This window comes from Cavia porcellus, unplaced genomic scaffold (assembly GCF_034190915.1).
Source record: "Cavia porcellus strain 051 isolate PalLab524CR breed Dunkin Hartley unplaced genomic scaffold, mCavPor4.1 scaffold_14, whole genome shotgun sequence".
Taxonomy (NCBI): domain Eukaryota; kingdom Metazoa; phylum Chordata; class Mammalia; order Rodentia; family Caviidae; genus Cavia; species Cavia porcellus.
This window is the reverse complement of record NW_026947497.1, coordinates 25,018,608-25,040,280: the sequence shown is the minus strand read 5'-3', so window position 1 is coordinate 25,040,280 and position 21,673 is coordinate 25,018,608. Positions and strand designations below refer to the sequence as shown.

General features: G+C 40.4%; 1 protein-coding gene and 1 pseudogene across 1 annotated transcript in view; one reads left to right on the top strand and one right to left on the bottom strand.

The window, feature by feature from the left end:
* Larp1b (La ribonucleoprotein 1B) overlaps positions 1–19,408 on the bottom strand; it is a 94,912-nt gene extending 75,504 nt beyond the window's left edge. The window contains 5 exon segments of the mRNA XM_063260754.1: positions 1,311–1,451; positions 4,617–4,791; positions 5,460–5,519; positions 6,092–6,150; positions 18,622–19,408. Of these exon segments, the coding sequence (XP_063116824.1) occupies positions 1,311–1,451; positions 4,617–4,791; positions 5,460–5,519; positions 6,092–6,150; positions 18,622–19,129 (943 nt within the window). The 5' untranslated portion in view covers positions 19,130–19,408.
* LOC111753577 (non-histone chromosomal protein HMG-17-like) lies at positions 7,729–8,102 on the top strand (annotated as a pseudogene).
* Positions 19,409–21,673: the final 2,265 nt, after the last annotated feature.

The window sequence follows — 21,673 nt, the reverse complement described above, 5'->3', positions numbered from 1 at the left end:
TACAACAAATACAAAAGCAAAAATTGAAAATTGAGAAACCACTCAGAAGATGCTCCCATAAACCAAATCTGGAAGCTTAAAAAGTGAAGGGCCAGGCATGTAGCTCAGCAGCGTAAGCACCTGCCTACCAAGTGCTAGGTCGTGAGTTCAAGCCCCCATACCAATAAATAAATACATACATACATACACACACATTCGTAAAGAAGAGAAATCACCAAATGTTGTTAGAACACATTAAAAAAGAAGTTATGAGTCCTCAATGATATCATTCCTTATAGTAGAATGCCAACTTCTAACTTCAGAAGAATGATGCAATAAGAAAAAAATCATACTGCCTTGCAACCATCATAGACTCAATCTGACAAGAATTATTATTGGAAGCTAAAGCTTATGTGAAAAATCTGAAGAGGAAACCATCACTTTCACAGCCTCACCAACTATATACTAACTACAAAGGAGGAAAGAATAGGCAAGCTATTCAGGAACCCTCTTGTCTCTCAGGAGCTATTCTGTTCCCCATTCTCCATGCCTTTTCTCCAATAAATTTGCCTAATCTAAAAAAAATAAATAAGAGGAAAGAGCATCTTTAGAATCAAAAATTTGAAGAACCTGACCAAGTCACCTAAGGTGCAGACAAGTATCCTATGTATTCCCATGGGATGTGCACTAGCAGGAAAACTGTATCTGCCAAAACTTTATGGCCCAAACCCAACAATAAGGAAGCATCAAAAAGCAAAGTGAAAAGGATCTATGGTAAACTGTCCTATATTCTTAAAAAATCAAAATCATTAAAGACAAACCAAGAGAAATGTCAGACAATGTTAAGAGTCCAAAGAGGGAAAAAAAAAAAAAAACAACTGACAGCAGTTTGTGATCCCAGGGGCTGGGAATGGGCTTCAAGAAATACAGAGAATGCTACACGTCAGCGCTGTGAACTATGCTATGTAACTATCAGCACTGGTGCATACCTGTAATCCCATCTACTCTGGAAGCTTAAAGCAGAATCACAAGTTTAAGACGAGCAAGGGCAGCTTAGCAAGACCTATACTCAAATATAAATTAAAAAGGGCTGCAGATATAGCTCAGTGTAGAGCACATGCCTAGCATACATACAGCCTTGGGTTCAATTTCCAGTACCACAAAAATAAAAATTAAAAGACTATGTTATGGTTATACTGTTCTTATGAAATATAGTCTAAAGGGATTTAAATAGGTTAACTATAATTTACTCTTAAATGGTTTATACTTTGGTTATCAATAAGTACCAAAACAAAGTTTTTTAGTTATATTTCTCTTAGTATGCAACTTACTTCGTGTATCATTTCGCCTATTATTGTGTGCTGACTTATTTGCTTCAGCTTGACATCTTGAATTATTCCGGGATCCAGGTCTTTCTTGACTGTCTGGCCTAAGATCATCTAAGTGGAGTGGTACCCACTTGTGCTTATTAGCTTAAAGAAAACAAGATAAAATCATTAGTGACAAGGTATAATTTTCACTAAAGCTTTGTAATTCTGAAAGCATGCTGCATTTTAATTAAATAGCTTACAGGGATTATTTGCAGAGTACCAAAAAATCTTTTCCCATCTCACATAGATATTTAATAAACATAAGTAAAATGACTAAAAATCAAGTGAAAAGCCAATGGTGGAACACTATTGGTATTATTTTAAGTGAAATGCTACTATTCTGTTTAATTTTGATGAACATATTTAAAATAATACATAGAGCTGAGTGTGGTCAGGCACCATCCTATAATCCTAGCCCTCAGGAGACTAAAGCAGGAGGATTGCTGCAAATTCAAGGCCAGTTTGTGCTATATAGTGAGGTCAGGGGCAGCCTGGCAAGATCCAGGCACCAAAAAAAAAAAAAAAAAAAAAAAAAAAAAAATCAAACAAAAGTAATGATAATAATACATATGCTTAGGGGCTGGGGATTTAGCTCAGAGGCTAAGCACCTGCCTTGCAAGCAGGCGTCGTGAGTTCAATTCCTGGTACCGATAAAAAGGAAAAAGACAAAAAAAAATACATATACATACTACTCCTTTCTACTTAACTTAATCCTAACTTAATCCTTAGGCTTTAGAATGACACATACATGAAAAGACATTATAATGCTAGAAAGTTAGGTTTTGGGTTCAAAACAGTCTCAGATAACTGTTTGAAATGTTACTTTATCTAGGATTATTACTAACAAATGAAGTTTCCCAAATCCTAAGTGGGTGAATGTAAAACTCTAACTTGATAGAAAAATATTCTGGAGTTATTCCACATCTAACTCAAGAAGAGATACAATCAGATTAACTTTTCTGGGTGACTGATGACATAACTGTTACAGTTAGAGTAAAATTCTGAAGATTACAATTTCATGAATTCCGAAGTTAAGGCTTCTTATTCAGTGTTCTACTCAACTGACATTTTCTACTATAATAAAAAGGTTCAAGGCAAAGAAAAAAACTTCAAACTAACTAAGGGAAAACGAAATATACAATGAAGTATTGACTTCCTATAAATGTCAAACTCAGATCAGATAAAGGACCCAGAACATGAAAAAAATTGTAACTCTTTAAGACCTTTCATAAATTCTATCAACAACATTTTCAGGCAAAAGTAAGCCCTTCTTTCCATATAAATATATTCTTGCTGGGTATGATGGCACACCCCCATCATTCTCAGTACAGAGAAAATGACAAATTTTAAAATGCCTGCTCTGTTATATGTATGAATTCTAGACACCCAAAGACTAATGTCTTGAGAAAGCAGGAAAAAAATGATCAAGTAATCAGGAAATAAGAAATAAGAAATTTCTCTAACAGTACTTGGTTGCCCTGTTTTTATCTATTTTTCCACAATTAACTCTTGCTCATTGTATCAAGACAGCCTAATGCATATTCCACAGCAAATAAGATATCCATGAAAAAGGTAAATTATTCAGCTAAGTGCTTGGTATATGACAGCCTGTTAGTTCCAGAATTAAGAAGTTGTCAAGTATCTACTATGCTACTCAATGTCTCCTCCAATGTTATATTAACTGTGTATTAGATACTGTGTATTTACATACTGTATATTTACGTGCTATATTTACATGTATTTGCTGTTAGTTTACATACTGTGTACATACTGCATATTTACAAGTTGTGTTTGCTGTATTTACATACTGTGTACTTATATGTTGCATTTACTGTAGAGTAAATAAATGTTTCATTCTCTTCCATGGCACTAAAAATGACAGTGCTGGGGGCTGGGGATTTAGCTCAGCAGCATAAGCACCTGCCTGGTGAGTGCAAGGTCATGAGTTAGATCCCTGGTACCAATAAATAAAAAAAAAAAAAAAAACAGGGCTGAGGATATAACTCACTGGTAAAGTATTCACTTGTCTGCCACGTGTGAGGCCTTGGATTTAATCCCCAGTATGTTAACAAATTCATTAATTTCAAGTTACCTGGCTATATAGACTATGGGCCATGCCTATGTCTCTCAACTTACTTCCTGCCATGTTATCTGGGCAAAACACTGACAGAGTCAAAGTTTTTACAAGGCAGGTATACTTTCTTGGTACATGACATATGAAAAGTTCAGAAAAGACACAGGAGAAGTTCAGAAAAGAAAATGGAAACGGTTGGAAAGACAATTTATTTTTCCTTCAAAGTGTATTTTTTTTTTTTTTTTTTTGGTCTTTTTCATTTTTATCGGTACCGGGGATCGAACTCAAGACCGCCTGCTTGCAAGGCAGGTGCTTATGCCACTGAGCTAAACCTCCAGCCCCTAAAGTGTATTTTTTAAGGGAAATGCTCAAAAGAAATGGTAATCAAAAATGTTCTCTATTTTCTCTTAAAGAAATGAATCTAAGGGTCAAAGCCCAATGTGCTGCCTAGCAAGCACAAGGTCCTGAGTTCGATTTCCAGTACCCAGGAAAAAAAAAGAAAAAAATTTCAATCAAAGAATTCTTATTCTTATTCAGCACTTAGCTGAATAATTTACCTTTTTTCATGGATATCTTATTTGCTGTGGAATATGCATTAGGCTCTCTTGATACAATGAGCAAGAGTTAATTGTGGAAAAATAGATAAAAACAGGGCAACCAAGTACCATTAGAGAAATTTCTTATTTCTTAATCTGACCACTTGATCATTTTTTTCCTGCTTTCTCAAGAAATTTTTCAATCAAAGAATCAAAGATTCTTGATTCTGAAAGATCCTGAATTCTTTGAAAAATTTCATCACCTCATAACTCCATAAAAAACAGGGAGCAGTTCAAAGACAGATTTAAAAGAATAGTCACGTAACTTTCTATGACTATATCTACCCTCATTGCTATACTAGGAAGTTCATCCCATTTGATTACATATAGTACAATGAAAAAAAGAAAGTAAGAAAAAGAGCAAGACATCGAGCGCAAGCATGCTGGAGACTGAGCTCAGCAGCATAAGCGCCTACCTGGCAAGCACAAGGTCATGAGTTCCATCCCCGGTACAAAAAAGAAAGAAACAGAAAGTCTATGGGTCCAGAAGTGTTATAGTAACAAATAACTAAGGCAGGTGGGCTTTCCTGCAACAATTCTTGATTATTGCAACTTTCTTCAAACGTTCATACCAGAAAGGAGATACAGATAACTGACCTCTCTTCCGATGGTTACTTGACTGAGCCTCATCCTCACTCACATTTTCACCAGGACCATTTAACTTGGTTTCTCTGTTTTCTTTGCTCTCACTGTTACTTCTCTTTTCGACCTTCTCTTCTTTTTCTTTTCTAATTTGAGGCTTCTTATTTCCTTGGCTTAGGACACTCTGAAACTGCAGAAAAGTTTTCTGAACAGAACAATTTTTCATTAACATTTTCACTAGCATATCCAAAAATCTGTAGTAATATACATTACCTGAATATTGGAAAACAAATGACAAATTAATTTATGAAATATAAAACTACATTTTTTCAGGCATGGTCACACACACTTGTAATCACAATGCTCAGAAAAGGCCGAGGCAGGAGGATCACCATGAGGTCAGTATATTCAAGGCCAATTTCTCCCTCTCCATCTTTCCCTTCTCCAGTCACCAAGTTTATTACTAATACCAGTGGCAATGTCAAGAGATGACTACAGGCTAGTGACATAGCTCAGCAGCGCAGCACCTCCCTGGCAAGCATGCAGTCATGAGTTGGATTCCCAGTACAAAAAAAAAAAAAGACAAATTTAACAAACAAGTATTCTTACCAATGGATCAAGTCTATACTTACATCCCTCATCTCAAAACATTTTAGTAAAAAATAAAAATTTTAAAAATATATTAAAAAAAAAAAAAATAATTGCCTAAGCTGGGCTCAAATTTGCCTCAGCCTCCTAAAGTGCTGGGATAATAGGCACATAACCACCATGTCTGACTTAGATTTTAAGTAAAATATATTCTGCATGTTGAAATAATATGTGATGTTCGATTAGTTTTAAAGGATTTAAAATACTTACTCCAGTGTTCACTAATTCACCTGGTGTTGGCCAAAGAGCCATATCGCTGAAATCGCTGGCCTAATAAATAAATAAATGTTATGTCAGCAAATTCTGTTCTTAAATTTTTTCTTTTTTTTTTTTTTTTTTTTGTCTTTTTCCTTTTTATAGGTACCGTGGATCGAACTCACGACTGCCTGCTTGCAAGGCAGGTGCTTATGCCGCTGAGCTAAATCCCCAGCCCCTGTTCTTAAACTTTTTAAGAGGAAAAAATACTTGCTAAAATGATAGCAATTTTTTTAAAAAAATCACCTACCTATATTTAGTTACATGAAGATATTTGCCAAATTCATTCAAAAGTTTCTCCAAACAGAACACTTTGAAATAAAAATGCCTTGGTCTCATGATCACACTGAACAGTACTACATGACATTAATTAGAGATACATGTGATAACAGAAGCATATGGGGCATATATGGATAAAGGGTACAATTCTCTAGAACAGTGGTGGCGAACTTGTGGCACACATGCACCAGCTGGGGCTGTTTCTTATCACTGAAAGCTCTAAAAGGCAACTTCACCAATAATCTAACAAGAGTCCCTAATGACAATTACTAAAATCAACAGAGTTAAGATATTTCCTGAAAACATACCTTATTGGATTTCTTTGTCTTCAACATTCCTGCTTTTACAAGTTTTGGGGAACTGAGCTCTAAAGAAAAATACATGAACTGTTTTAACAACTATTTCATTTGATATGTTTAGCAAAATAACTATTATACCAATTTCACTAAGATAGTGTAGTTTTCAATCCTAACAAAACCCAAAATTATAAAACTCAAATTCCTAGCAAAAAATCAACTACATTTAATATGTAGATTCAAACTGGTCTTCCATTTCCACAATCAAGGGGAAAATATGAACAGTTCAATTTATAGCAAACTCATGGACCAAATCTTTCATTAACAGAATTAGAAAAATGAGAAAAATAACAGTGGGTGGTGGGGGAGTGCAGCACTGGAGACTGAACCCAGGACATTCACACTGCTCTACACCCCCAGCCTCTTCTTTTCCTTTTTTGAGATAGTGTCTTGCTAAGTGGCTAAGTTGTCCAGTCTGGGTTCAAAATTGCAATTCTCCTGCCTCAGATTCCCAGTACACCTCATGGCTGGCTAGAAATACACTTTTAATACAGTAAGTACTGTCAACTTCTAATAGGTTTTATTTTTCTATAAATTTATATATTCAAAAAGGAGCATTCAGAAAATAGGTCATCAAAATGTATAATACAAACAGGAAATAGGAAGAAAATTTTCAAATAGGAAAGGGAAGTAGGGAGAGGGAGGGGGAAAGAAAGGGAAGGAAAAGAAAAAATAAGAAAAAGGTAAGCTTTTGGAAATAAGAAGGGGAAGAAGGGCTTGAAGAGAGGGAAGGGAAATAGAGGAAAACAAGGATCAAGTTATACAATGAACAAGTACAAATCCCCCACGATGAATACGGTCATTACGTACACCTAAACATAAACCTAAACAGTAGCTCACTTCAGCAGCACATACACTAAACTATTTGTCCTAGCAAAGAACACGTTTGGCAATCTTACTAGGCTTTTGGGTTTTTTTTTTCTTTTTCCTTTTTATCGGTACCAGGGATCGAACTCATGACTGCCTGCTTGCAAGGCAGGCACTTATGCCGCTGAGCTAAATCCCCAGCCCCAACCTTACTTACTAGGTTTGAGATAGAATCAAGCCATAAGAAAGAGAGCAGCTGGTCTATGTAAAAGTTCATATACCTGTTATTGTCTTAAGTAAAAGCAGTGGTGGACCAAAAAAATGGAAAAAAAAAAAAAAGCCAAAAGTACACTACCTCCAAAGGTAGAAGCTTTTATTTCCTTTTAGTTTGCTTTATTACCTGATCAAGATGACCAGATAGTTTGATCATCCAGCTGAACATTACCAAAGTATTAAAAACAGTCTGCATCTATATGTAACACAGTAATTCAGCAAAGTGTGAATTTTATCAGTCATGCCATTACTCAACTGAGAGAATAAGGCAGTATTTGAGTTAAACAAACAAGCAAAAATGCAGACATAGCCAGACACAGTGATACAAGGCTGGGATCCCAGCAATTTGAGAAGCTACGGCAGGAGGATGGCTCACGGCTTCCAGACCAGCCTGGGCTACGTAGCAAAACCCTGTCTCAAAAAGACAAAAGTACCTGGGATGGAGGATATGGGAAGAGGAAGGAGAAGAGAAGAAGGATCAAGACTGGGAGCAGTGTGAAGCAGCCAGAATGACCCTGGACCAAGCAAAGCTGCGCCGCCGCTGCACCGCCGCTCCGCCGCTGTACCTCGCACCCAGCACCTTCCTGGCACCGCCAATGCCGCCACGCTCAAGAAAGAAAGAGGCCGAAGGGAACGCTGAAGGTGAGAAACCCAAGGTGAAGGATGAACCCAGAGAAAATCTGTGCAAGATTTTATTTTTCTGAATCTGCTAACTCAGCTCCTCCAAAGCAAGAGCCCAAGCCTAAAAGGCCCCTGCAAAAAAGGGAGAAGATGCCCAATGGGAAAAGCTGATGCCAGCAAGGATGAGAATAACCCTGCAGAAAATGGAGGTCCCAAAACAAAGCAGGCACAAAAAGCTGAAGGCGCTGGAGATGCCAGGTGAGGGGTGTGCATTTTTGATAATTCTATACTTCTGAAAAGTTTGAAATACTTTTTTATCAAGTTTTATAAAAATGCAAAATTTTGTTTTTACTTTTTTCTTAAACTATGTTGTTACCACACAGAATACTTCATTATTTTTTGGAGAAGGAGCATGTGTCACTGGCACAATGTCCCCAAAGCTGGACTAATGTGAGCAAAGTACCTTTCCCTGCTAGTTATGCAAGACTTCCTCTTGGCTCCCAGGAGGAAGGATTCCCTGATGTTGACACATGCGGCCATAAATGCTTTGTGGTGTGCAACAACCCCCGGTTTATGTCCTCCTTTCCTCTCCCATCAGCACAGACCTAACTCTCTTAAGCCCAGAGACCTATTGGGACCCAATTCCCAAAAGCTGATGTTACCAGTGCATCAGGCAATCTGGACTTGCCTGTGATGTTGAGACAGTATCCCACAAGAGCAGTGATTTCCTTTTCTACATTATGGGTCCTCAGATTGATAATTCTGCCATTTTTATTTCCTGAAAGTCAGGGTCTGCTTGTGAAACGTTGTTAAGCAGCACGCAAAATGTGAAATGTCAGTTCTCACTCTAAACTTTCCCTACTTCAAGGTCTCAAACAAAGACTTCATTAGATTCTATAGTTGCTTTCTGATCTTTGGTAGTCCATCCAAGAAGAGAGTTTGTTAACAGCTGTGTGCCCATGCCCTGCCTGAAATACCATGATTGTTTATGAAAAGTATCTTTAATAAAGTTGGATAGTTTGGCTTGGGGGAAAAAAAATAAAGAGGATCAGGACTGGATATATAGCTGGGCACAGTGGAACACACTCGTGATACCAGCACTCAGGAAGCTGAGGCAAGAGTTCTCCTAGCTTGGGCTACATAGTAAGTTCAAACTCAGTATGAAGTACATAGTGAGATCCTGTCTCAAACAAAACAAAACACTCCCCCGCCCCCAGAAACCCCATGGGTACATATCTACACATATCGCTTACCTATGAATATATTTATGATATACTGCAGATGTATACTAATTTTTAAAACAAGGGGAGCCAGGTGTGGTGGTACAAACCTGTAATCCCAGCACTCAAATTTGAGGCCAGCCTGGGCTACACAGCAAGCTCAAGGCCAGCTTAAACTGCACAGCCAGACCCTGCCTCAAAATCCCTACAAAACAAAAAACCAAACCAAAGTAGAAGGATACTAAAATTAAAAATAACAACAATCCAGAAGCAGTTTGGGATTTTCTTGCTTTTGCAGTACTAGTGATTAATCTGAAAGCTTGGACATTCACTCATTTGAAAGTCTTTGCTAAGTTGCTCAGGCTGGGCTTGAACTTGCAAGTCTCTTGTCAGTCTCCCAAATCACAGGAATTACAGGCATGCACTACCATATCTGGCTAAAAGCAGTTTTAAGTTAGATATAAAACACTTAATTAAAGGAAGAAAACGATGATGTAATCAGGCATAGATAAATAGGAAATCTTGAATCTTCTATTTTTCAAGTACTATAAGCACACAAATGTTCCTGTTAATTTGTCTTTCTACATTAAGTACCTATATACATGTGCACATAGATGAGTACATGTGCATATGGATAAAATATTAAGAAAAATCACATGTAGAAATCAGACGTAGTGATGCCCACCTGTTATCCTAGCACTCTGGGAAGCTGAAGCAGGAGGATCCCAGTTTGCTCTAGCCTGGACAAGATAGCCACTCAACAATACCTGTCTCATTTTTTTTTTAAATTCTTTTTTATTTTGAGTTAGGGTCTTGTGATGCAGTTCAGCTTGGCCTTGAACTCACAGTAATCCTTCTGCCTGAGCATCACAAATGCTGGGATTACAGACATGTGCCAGCAAATAAATTTTTTTAAAGGACTGAGAATGTAGCTCAGTACAAAGGCCCTGAGCGCAATCACCAGTACTAAAACACACACACACAAATACAGATGCAATAGGGAAAGAAAATTAAAAATACAGATAACTAGGACAAAAAGAGAAGTTAGGGATACATACAGTTCAGCGGTACAGTTCTAGATCTGACCCCCTTATCAAAAATGAAAACAGACAAAAAACCTCAAGGGGATGAGAAAAAAACTAACATTAGCTGAACTTATTTAAACATGATCTGCAATTTTAATACATTTTATAAAAGCTGCACGGTATAGCTGGGCCTGGTGGAGGCCAGCCTGGGCTACACAGTGAGTTCAAGGTCAAACTGCACTACACTGCAAAACTCTGTCTCAATAAACAAACTACTTGGTATATAATTTACAAAAGACTTCTCTATATATGGAAAAGTTACTAAAAATATTGCTAATAAATCAGGTACATTATGTGCTAGGTCATTACAAAATACAGTTTAATACATACCATTTGATGTAATGGTAAGTAACAAGCTATGTGATTTCTTATCACAAATGAAACACAATCATGAGCCCAAGTCAGAAATTAAATACTCAAAAATTATTCTGAACATACAAATATATCACTTTGAAGCCGGGGGTGGTGGCTCATGCCTATAATCCCAGCACTTGGGAGGCTGAGGCAGGAGGATCATTTCGAGTTCAAGACCAGCCTGAGCTACAAAATGAGCTCAAGGCCAGCATAAAGAAAAAAAAAAAAAAAACAAAAAACAAATATTATCACTTTAGTTACCATGTTGAGTAATATAATTACATTAACTAGATCAGGGAATATGTAACATGACAGGCTAATGTTTTTACTGATTTAAATCAAGCAAGGTGGCACACGCCTATAATCACAGCACTCAGGAGGCTGAGGTAGGAGCAACACCACAAACGAGGCCAGTCTCAACTACAAAGTAAGACCCTGTCTCAAAAACCTCCCAAATTTTTTTATTTAAAAAATGTTAGGTTCCAGCCCAAACGCCCACAGACTGAGGAATGGATGGAAAAGATGTGGTACTTTTATACAACGGAATACTACTCAGCCATAAAGAAAGATAAACTTGAGACTTTTACAGGTAAATAAATCAACTTGAGAGCATACTTATAAGTGAAATAAATAAGACACATATGTGAACATCGTATTACTAGTATGAGAAGCTGAAACAGTACGTGTGTGTATATACATATATACCATTATTATCCCCTAATTATTGTGTGATTCGGAATTCTGTGGGTTTTTTCTCTTTAAATTAAAAAAGATTTGCTAGGGATATAGCTCAATGGCACAAGCACCTGTGTGGCAAGTGCAAGGTCCCGAGTTCAATCCCCGGTACAAATAACATAAAATAGATTTGTTTTCTGGAAAAATAAATAAAAATTGTTGTGTTCCATACTCACATTTTAAGAATAATCTTACTGGCCCGAATGGTGGGACACATGCCTATAATCCCAGTACACGGGATGTTGAGGCAGGGGGACTGTTGTGAGTTCAAGGCAGTCTGAACTATATAATGATACCCTGTCTCAACGACCCTCCACACCCTCCAAAAAGAATAACCTTGCTGGGCATGGTGGCACACGCCTGTAATCTGAGCACTCAGTAAGGCTAAAGTGGGAGGATCTCAAGATCAAGCCCAGACTATACTACATAACAAAACACTAACTCGAAAACCAAAACAAAACCACCATCTTATGTTGAGCTACAGACATTATATCGCAGAAATGGCTGCATAATCAAGATAATACAGCACAATTCACTGAAGCAAAATCTTGTGGAAACAGCTTATATACACATCAACAGATGACTGTTATTTATATGCAATGGAGTACAACTCTGTCATAAAAAAGGATAAACTTGAGTCATCTGAAGGAAAATGGATGCACCTTGAGCTCAAAATGTTAGGCAACTCACAAACACAAGCTTAAATATCACATGGTTTCTCTTACATTAAAAAAAAAAATCACTACAGGACCGGGGCTACAGTTCAGTAACCTAAGCACTTCCCAGCCAAGGGGGAGGTCATAAATTCAATATTGAATCCCTGGCATCAAAAAAAAAAAAGTCACCACATATATAATATATAGCATACAATATATATTTGATCATATGAAATACATTTGTAACATATGATGTATATATTACATGAAATACACTTGTAACATAATATGTATTACATTATATGAAATAAATGACAGATAACAGGAAAAAATTGGGAAAACCGGTAACCCAGTTCTGGCAATGTACCTGAGAAAGTATACCTTGACTTTATATACAGTCTTACATTTCTGTATGTTCTTTGGCCTATTAGTCTGGTTTTCAATCTGTATATATATTAACTTTATAAATGAACTTGATGCTGGAAAATAAAGGGAGAGGTACAGTGAAAGGGGAAAAAAAGAATTGAAAGTGTTATCTATATATACCAATTTCCTATAGTGAATATAATCATATACTGCAAACATGTCCTATTAAAAGTCAAAAAAATCTCATGTTAATAAAAGCTTAATAAATTTAAAATTCAGAGAAAAAAGCCTTACATTCATGATTAAACAAACAAAACTAGAAACAGATTTATGCTACCCCAGACTCCGAGTATATAACAAAGCCAAATCGTGTCTCAAAAAAAAAAAGAAAAGAAAAATGAAAAAGAGCTTTACACATGCATTTATAGTTCAAACATCTTGGTTAGGACACATTTTGCATGACGTTTTGAGCAATACTTCAATATTTTTTAAATGTTACTCTTAAACCACGGAACTTTATAAGGAAATAATTCTAGATAAAGAAAACTTACTTTTGGGAGCTTAAATTTTTATCAGAAATTGAAACACACCAGGTTGCTTCACCCACTTTAATTCTTATGAACACAGAATTCTTTTTTTCTTTTTGAGACAGGGTTTATGTAGTTCAGGCTGACCTCAAACTCAGTGATCCTTCTGCCTCAGTTTCCTAAGTGCTAGGATTATAGACATGTGCTACCACTCCTGCCCCATCAAAGTTTTAATTAATGAAATGTACACAATATTATGTTTAAGAGAAAAATACATCATTTTGCTCCAATATATGGGTGTTTAAAAAAATCTTACAACATTTTTAAAAGACAGTACTTACTCTAATAATAGGAGTATCGATTTACAGTCACCCAGTTGAAAGCAGTATCAATTAACAAACACCCTATGATATAATAATTCTATTTCAACCAACCCCTGAAGAAGCATGGTGGTGCATGCCTGTAATCCCAGGGCTCAAGAAGCTGAGGGAGGAGGATCACTTCAAGTTCAAGATCAGCCTGGGTTACATAGCAAGATCTTGTCTCAGAAAAACCAAAAATCAACAAAAAACCCAAACATCTACCCTAGAAAAAAGCACACCTGTACATAACAGACACTTATAAAAATGTTCACTTTTATCACTGGGCATGGCGGGGCATGCATATAATCCTAGCACTTGGGAAGATAAGGCAAAAAGATCAATGAGTTTAAACCTAAGGCCATAGTAAACCCAAGTCCAGCCTGAACTACACTAACAAAACCTGGATTCCAAAAAAAAGTTCAGTTTGTCAAAATAAGAAAATGAAGCCAATAATATGGCAATCCCTGTCATCCCTGTAGTACAAGATAGGCAGGATACAGAAAGTTCCTGTATTGACACTGTCTCAAAAATAATATATGATGCGAGGTGAACCTGCCTGTGAACGCCAGGGCTGATTCAGCTGACCTGGCTGGCCCCTGGGGGTTGTTCACAAACCTGCGCTGTCTAGAAGATGATCCTCCTCAGACTGGGCTGAGCAGCAAGCAGCACTACCTGCTAGAACGCTCAAGTCTCAAAATTTTTAAGTCATTGCAAACAACCAAGATGCAGACTGATAAGAATCAATTAACTATCTCAATTATATTTACAGGCTACACTTCAATAATTCTTAATTTTATTTTTTGGCTTTTTTTGAGACAGCATCTCACTTTGTGGCCCAGACAACTCACAGCCATCCTTCTCCCTCAGAGTACTGGGCTTACAGGCGTGCACCACCAAGCCCACACTTCAGTAATTGTTTAAGTTTAGGTTATAAAGATCATTCAATGCTTTGGGATGAAAAAAAAGGTAAATTTCTGATATTCAATTTCCCTTAGCAAAATTTCTTATTAATTTTAATAATCTTGTAAAGGTCTTGTGCTTTTTTTAGATAGTCATTAATAATTGATCCCAAGAGTTTTGGCCCTTTTCAAATAAGTTATTAGAATTATTTTTGTCCTCATGTATTTAGTACCTCTTTTAGAAAAAAAGAATTTTTAAATGGTGATAGCATTGTTATTTTAATTTTTAAGTGTTTTGTTCTAAACACATGCACAAGACACCATTTGGAAGTAACTGCACAGAAAGATCTATTAAGATATTTAGTAAACTGTAACATGATTTTTTTCTAAGAGGACATCAAAAGGCCTGCTTTTACAAGGAGAATATTTCATGATTTATTATTTATGGAATTTAAGTAAAATGTTACTTCATCAGGGCAATAACAGTAAGCTATATGAGATTTCTGGGATGCAGATACTGGAAGAAGAGTCAATGAAAACCAACACAAGGTCAGAGAAAAAAGAACAAGAACGAAAAAGCTGAGCTGAGTAGCAGCAAACAAGCCTGCAGTCCCAGCACCTGGAAGAAACTAAGGAAGGAGGGTCCCAAATGTTGAGTTGGGTGCAAGCAGCTTAGCTACATTTCCTCTAATACAGAGTCTCATTATGCAGTTCAGGCTGGTCTTGAACTCACAACAATCCTCCTGTCTCAGCCTTCCAAGTGTTGAAAATAATAATTTAAAAGCTAAAACGAAACCATGTGTGATGACACAGAGTTGTAATCCTAGCACTTGGGAAGTTGCAGAATCCTTTGAGCTTGGGGGCTGGGGATTTAGCTCAGCGGCATAAGCGCCTGCCTTGCAAGCAGGCAGTCGTGAGTTCGATCCCTGGTACCAATAAAAAGGAAAAAGACAAAAAAAAAAAAAAAAAAAAGAATCCTTTGAGCTCAAGGGCAGCCTGGGTTACATAGTGAGTTCAAGGTGAGCCTGGAATCCAGTTATAGTGAGGCTCAAAACTCCAAAGATAAATAGGCTAAGAAGCAGCTCAGTATAAAGCACTCCTGGGTTCTGCCATTTACAGTACCACAACCTAGGCAGTTTGTGAGACCCCGACTCAAATGTAAATAAAAAAGCAAAGTAATGAAAAACAGACTCACTTTTATCTCCACGTTCTAAAGCAGAGGAAATTCATGATTCATGTCCCGAAATTTCTCTCATGTTTCCTGTTTCTAACCTTGGCAATAAACTTTCTGACAAAATAATGTGGATAGAATTATTTTATCTCCTTAGTGGAGTAACAGTAAACCCATGTTTGGCCAGGAGGGACTTGGGACAAGTCTGTTAATATAGCTTAATTAATATCTTTTCTTGGGAGGACATGTTGATATATGCCTGTTTTCCCAGCTACACACTTGGTAGGCTGAATCAGGAGTGCTGAAAGTCGAAGCTGGTCTGGACAGTTTAGCAAGACACCATCTCAAACAAAAAAATCTTCCCTTTTCTTTTCAAAACTATCTTGTTTCCCTGACTTATAGAAGCACTCTACTAACAGCTAATTTAAATACTCTTTAGTTTTCACCTTCTAAATCCTAACCAAAAAAATTTTTGTTTTGTTTTTTGAGACAGGGTCTCACCATGAAGTCCAGGATGGCCTTGAACTCGAAGGGATCCTCTTGCCTCTGTCTCCTGAGTGATGGGATTTCAAGCCTGTGTCACCACATCCCTACCTGTCTGTCAAAACTGGTTGTATAACCAACAAAGCGTTCACATTTTGGTAGTTCACTTAACACTAAAACACAGTAATTATATGTAAATCTGGAAACAAAAATATGGGGCCAAGGATTTAGCTCAGTGGCTCAAGCACTTGCCTGGTAAGTGTAAGGTTGTGAGTTCAATCCCCCATTCCAAAAAAAAAGAAAAAAAAAAAAAACCACCAGAAAGGTAAGTCAATAGATAATAAAATGCCCTATAGGCCTTGCTTTGCTAAACTATATACATGGAAACTTCGCTTAAGGATATTCTCTTCAATTAGCAGTAAACCAATAGACCTTCCTAGTTAGGAAGTAATTAAGCCAGTATTAAATGTAGAGCAAATTTGAAGGGTTTTTTTTTCTGCAAGTGTCAAAATTTAAGTAGAATTAAAGAGCCAGAAGTGATGCTGCATGCCTGTAATCACAGTCAGGTCGGATAAGACAAATTGCAAATTTGAGCCCAGGCCAGGAAATTTAGCAATTTAAGATCCTCTCAAAATTTAAAAAGGGGGGCCAGGGATTTAGCTCCGTGGCGTAAGCGCCTGCCTGGCAAGCCTGAGGCCGTGAGTTCAATCCCCGGTACCACAAAAAAAATTAAAAGGGGCCAGGGATGTAGCTCATCAGTATAAAAGCCTGCCTGGCAAGCTCGAGGTCCCAAGTTCGATCCTGGGTACCAAAATTTAAAAAAGGTTAGAGATGTCGCTCAGTGTAAAGGCTCTGAGTTCAACCAACAGAGCGGGAGGCGGCCAGAGGAGAAAAAGGAAGTAAAACAGAAAGAAAAAGAATGAGACCCTGCCTCAAAAAAGCAAGGTGAGTGTATTGACCCATGCTCGAGGAAACAGCTCATCTCAATGCAGAGCACTCATCTAGCATGCCTAGGGCTCTGATTTGATCCCCAACACCAAATAAGTAAATAGGCTTTTAAAAAGTAGTAACCAAGAGCATCATGCTAAAATTGAGTAAAATAAGCCAGACTCCAAAAGTCAAGCATCACATCTTTCCTCACATGAAAAAATCAGAGCGTCAAAAAACAGACAGCACAGAAGTAGAAGGGAGACTACCAGAGCAGAGGAAGGATGGAAAGAAACAGGGAGAAGGGGAAAAAAAAAAAAATTACCGAAGTATGTTATATGCTGCAAAACATATGCCAAAATGAAACTAGTATGCTATAATAAAAATGTTTCTTAAAAAATGTTTTATCTTCATACACTTCCTGTAATAGCACATTCTTTTGATTTTATCATGATTCATAAAGTGCCAGTAGAAAACATAATTTGCGCACACCAATAATCCCAGTATTTGGCAGGCTGATACAAGGAGGATCCATGTGAGTTCTAGGCCAGTCTGGGCTACAAATGAGTTTAAGGTTAGTCTGAACTACATAGTGTATATAGTGAAACTGTGCCTCAAAAACACAGTGAGTGTAGTGACCCAGTCCTGTAATCCCAGCATTTGAAAGGCTGAGACAGGAGGACTGGCACTGAGGTTCAGGACAGTCTGGGCTACATAACGGAGTTCAAGGCCAGTTTGGACTACATAGTGAGACCCTGTCTCGAAAAAAAAAAAAAGAGAAAGAAAGAAAGAAAAACTACCAAGCATCCAAAAAAAAACAAGAAAATTTGATCAAAGTATTTCTATGCAAAAGCTATATAACCCAGTTGATTTTTTTCTGTTGGAGTTCATCAGAAGAAAACGTGGGGCTATATCATGTATAGGACATGATATCTTTTATCTCATTCATCTTCATAAATATGCTAATTTTTCCTATTCTATTGCTGACCTAGCTATAATTCCGAAATTTAAAAGTTCAATTAATTTCCAAATTAAATTAGAAAGCAAATATAGAAGACACTGCTTTTTCTCTTGATTTTATTTTGCATTTTCATTTTTAATTTTTTTAACTGCAGTTGCTATAACCAAAATAAAGCACCAAGAGCCCTGCATACATAGCTGCCTTGATTAACATACAACGCAAAAATGTATACTCTCACCTCTAATGCAAGGGTTACCTGAATAGAACACTACCGTTTATCCTGTGCAATCCACTCTCCTATCTCAATCTTCCCAACACAATCAAAGCATTTTAATACCAACCACATTTAGCAAAGAAAAGGTTAAGTAAAATGAATTAAGCTGTGTCAGGCACATGCACCAGCTCCCCATAAAGTTCTCCTTGGGTTGGCCAACTGGTCTCAAATCTGCCATCCTCCTGCTTCAGCCTCTCCAGTGGCTGGGATTGCAGGCATATGCCACCACCGTCCCTCCACCCTAGGATCTTTATTTATTTATTGGGCCAGGGTTTCACGGGATCCTCAGGCATGCGACACCACGCCCCGCTAGGATATCTGTTTAAATGTTACTATTTAGCACTATTTTGAAAACAAGACTTTCAGCTCATCAATCGATTCACAAAAGATCTCAATCTCGCTTCCCCTGATAATAAATCCCCTTGTTTCGACTTGCTTCAACCCCTTTTTTAAAGGTCCACAGAAAACTGCCCATACGATGCATAGTCAATATCTACAGTCATTTTCTCAGGTCCCTAGCACGTGGGGGCCAAACACGCGTGGTGGTGTCAGTCTCCCCGCGAGGCCAAGTTCCCCCTAGATTCCCCTACCAGCCAAGGAGAACCTGAGGTCCCACCTCTTCCTGTCGCTCCCTTCCAAGATGTCCATTTATGTAAATAAGCACAGTGAATGACACCTTGGCACGAAACACCTCGACTGACAGGGACGGGGCCTACCCTCTCCCGAGCCCACGCCAAGCCCACCGCGGGGCAGCCACAGACCTGCTCCCGGGGCGTCCGGCGGGGGCGGCGACGGCTCCGGCGCGGCGGGGGCCAGGTGTTGTGGCGGCTTTTTGGTCCACGGGTTCTCTTTAGGCGGCGGCGGCTGCAGCTTCTCCACCGGGACCGCAGCGGGCAGCTCCTCTCGGGCGTCCTCGGCCGGCGGACCCCGTGGCGGGAGCGTGGGCGGCGGGGTGGGGGGCTCCCCGGCCGAGGGGCCCCCGGAGCCGCGCGCCTTGTGTGCCAGGTGCAGCGCCAGGGGCCGCACGGGCACGGCCGCCTGAGGCACGCTGCGCCCCAGTACCGAGGCCGGAGACGGTTCGCCCCGCGCCCCCGCGCTGAGGGCGGCCGCAACGCGCTCCGCCCTCGCCACCTCCCCGCCGTCTGGCTCCGGAGGGGGCGGCTGCTCGGCCTGCCGGCTCACCGAGCTCAACAGCGGCTCCCGGTTGGCGGCCACCGCGGGCGGGTCTTCCCGACGCGGAGCGGCGGGCCCCGGGGCGCGAGCGGACATGGTCGCCTCGCCCCAGCCGGGGGGCGCCCGGGACCAGGGAGCCCGGCCGCCCGTCTCTCTGCCGGGGCACCCGCTGGCTCCGGCCCGGGACAGAGGACCCGAGGGCCCGGCCGTCGCCGCCCGCCGAGGCCGAGCGGCGCCCGGCGTGCCAACCCTCCCCGCGTCGAGCGGGAAGCTAACCGCCCGCCGGCCGGCCCGGCGCTCTTCGGCGGCGCACGCCCGGAGCCCACAACACGCGCCCGACCCTCGGCCACGAGCGACCCTCAGCGTGCCGGGCCGCGCTAGCTCCAGTCCAGTTCCGCAGGCGCGAGTCGCGGAGCCGGTAACTGCTCACGGGGCGGGGCGTGGAGGGGCGGGGCTTCAGGGGCGGTCCCATCGGAGGGCGGGGCGGGGTCTCCCAGGGAGCGTGACGTGGCCGCTCGCCCGCCCGCCCTCCCCTCGCGGCCGCGCGCGGTGGCTGACTGCCGAGCCTGCCCGGTGCCGCCGGCCTGACCCCCAGCCCCGCCCCAGCGGCTGGCGGAGGAGATGGAGGGCGGACGGCGCCACCCCGGCCTGCGGGCGCAGGGGCGGGGCGCGCCCTCTGTGACTCGCGGGCTCCCGCGGCCGGCGACTGAGGGGCGGGGCGGCGGCGCACGTGGCGCTGGGAGGCCGGGGCGCGGGCACCTGAGGATGGTGCGGGGTGCGTGCAGCTGGCCGGCGCGTCGGGCGGCTGCGCACAGCACCTTCGCCCTGTGAAAGTTTCCCACTGGCGCTTGGGGAGGCTTCCGGGAATTGCAATCTTGAGCCGCTTCCAAAGTGACGGCCGTGTTATCTATGGGAAACCTTTGCCCAGGCGTTTGATTTCGTGCACTTCCCCGCCCGATCGTCAACCACAAACTGAAATCTATTTAAAGTGCCCTTGAGTAAAGCAGTTACTATTTTATGGATTTTGAAAATATTACTTGGACCTTTAAATTGCAGAAGTAGCCCTGGTTCACAAATTAAATGTATTCCCCAATATTTTTTCCTGGAAGAGATATTAAAATGGTACACATATGTTTGTGATAAATCCAATAATGTTCTACTTGGCCCTACGTTTAATCAGAGGTGACAACTGGTTTCACGTGCGTGTACTTAGGCATTTAATAATGATTATTTTCTGATGCAAGGTTGCCGAGAGGTGAAACTTCTGTCTCACCTTACCCCCTGTTAAATAATTGTTTGCCAGTTCATACATTGCAACAGCTTTAAACTATAAAGTATTTCGTGTTTTCTGTATCAGAAATCTCCAGTTTATCTAACTAAAACCAGTAGCAGTTAAGGATTATAATGACATCTATATTCCCCAAGAGACATTGTTCTGTTATTGAAGTTTTAAATGTTTAACCTTAAACTCAGTTTGGTTTTCAGCTTTTTGAAGTCCCGTCAGGTAACACTATCTATTCAAATACTGGTAGATTAAAGACAACTTATTGAGAAAAAGATAATGTGGAATGGTTTTCTGCAGTTTATTTGAGTATCCATGGTTTTGTGTGTGATCTTTTTGTTGTTATTTTTGTTTTTTGAGACAGGGTCTTGCTTTGTAGTGCTGACATAGTGGCCTAACACCACTATGTAGCCCAGGCTGGTCTCAAGCTCACTGCTGTCCTTCTTAATGCTGAGGTCACAGGTACCACCATGGCTAGCTGTGTATCTTTTGTTGTTGTTGTTGTTTTCCTTTTTTTTTTTTTTTTTGGAGACAAGGTTTCATTATGCAGGTTCAGGCTACCCTTGAACTGACTTTGTAGCCCATGTTGGCCTCGAACTCACAGTGATCCTCCTGCCCTAGCCTCCTGAGTGTTGGGCATGAGACATCACATCTGTCAGTGTGCAGTTTTTCTAAAAGAAACGTCCTAGCGAGGCATGGTAGCTCCCTCCTGTAATCCCAGCACGCAGAATGTGAGGCAGGAAGATCGATGTAAGTTCGAGACCAGTGACCTACAAAGTGAGCCCGAGGCCGGCCATAACTATGAAATAAGATCCTCTCTCTCTGTGTGTGAGAGAGAGCCAGAGAGAGAAAGAAATGTCCTGTAGGGACTTCTCAAGTGAAAGTGAAGGATTGCTGGAAGGATGCAGGAAGCCAGCGAAAGGAACTATAATTATGTGGACTCATCTTTAGCAAACTCACCAACAGGTGTGTGGTGCATGCTTGTAATACCAGCACTCTGGGAGGCTGAGTTAGGAGGATTCTAGCCCAGCCTGGCCAATTTAGCTACTTAGCTAGACTTTGTTCTCAAAATAAAAAATGAGGATGGGGATGTAGCTCAGTGTGAAGGCCCTGAATTCAGTCCCTAGTGTTGGAAAAATAAAATCAAGTCTGGAGAACTCAGTAGCAGATATTGGGGTCTTCAGTGTTGTCCAGTCGCAGTAATGCTGGTGAAGGGAGTTGGTTATTTGTGGTCTCTCACTGGGATGTGTACTAGGAAGTCCTGCTTCCACATAACTGTCTCTTTCAATCTTCACCTGTCGTCTTTCACCCCTCCACCTCTTCCTCTTGTCTGCTCTCCAGACTTCTCCTGCTCTGGA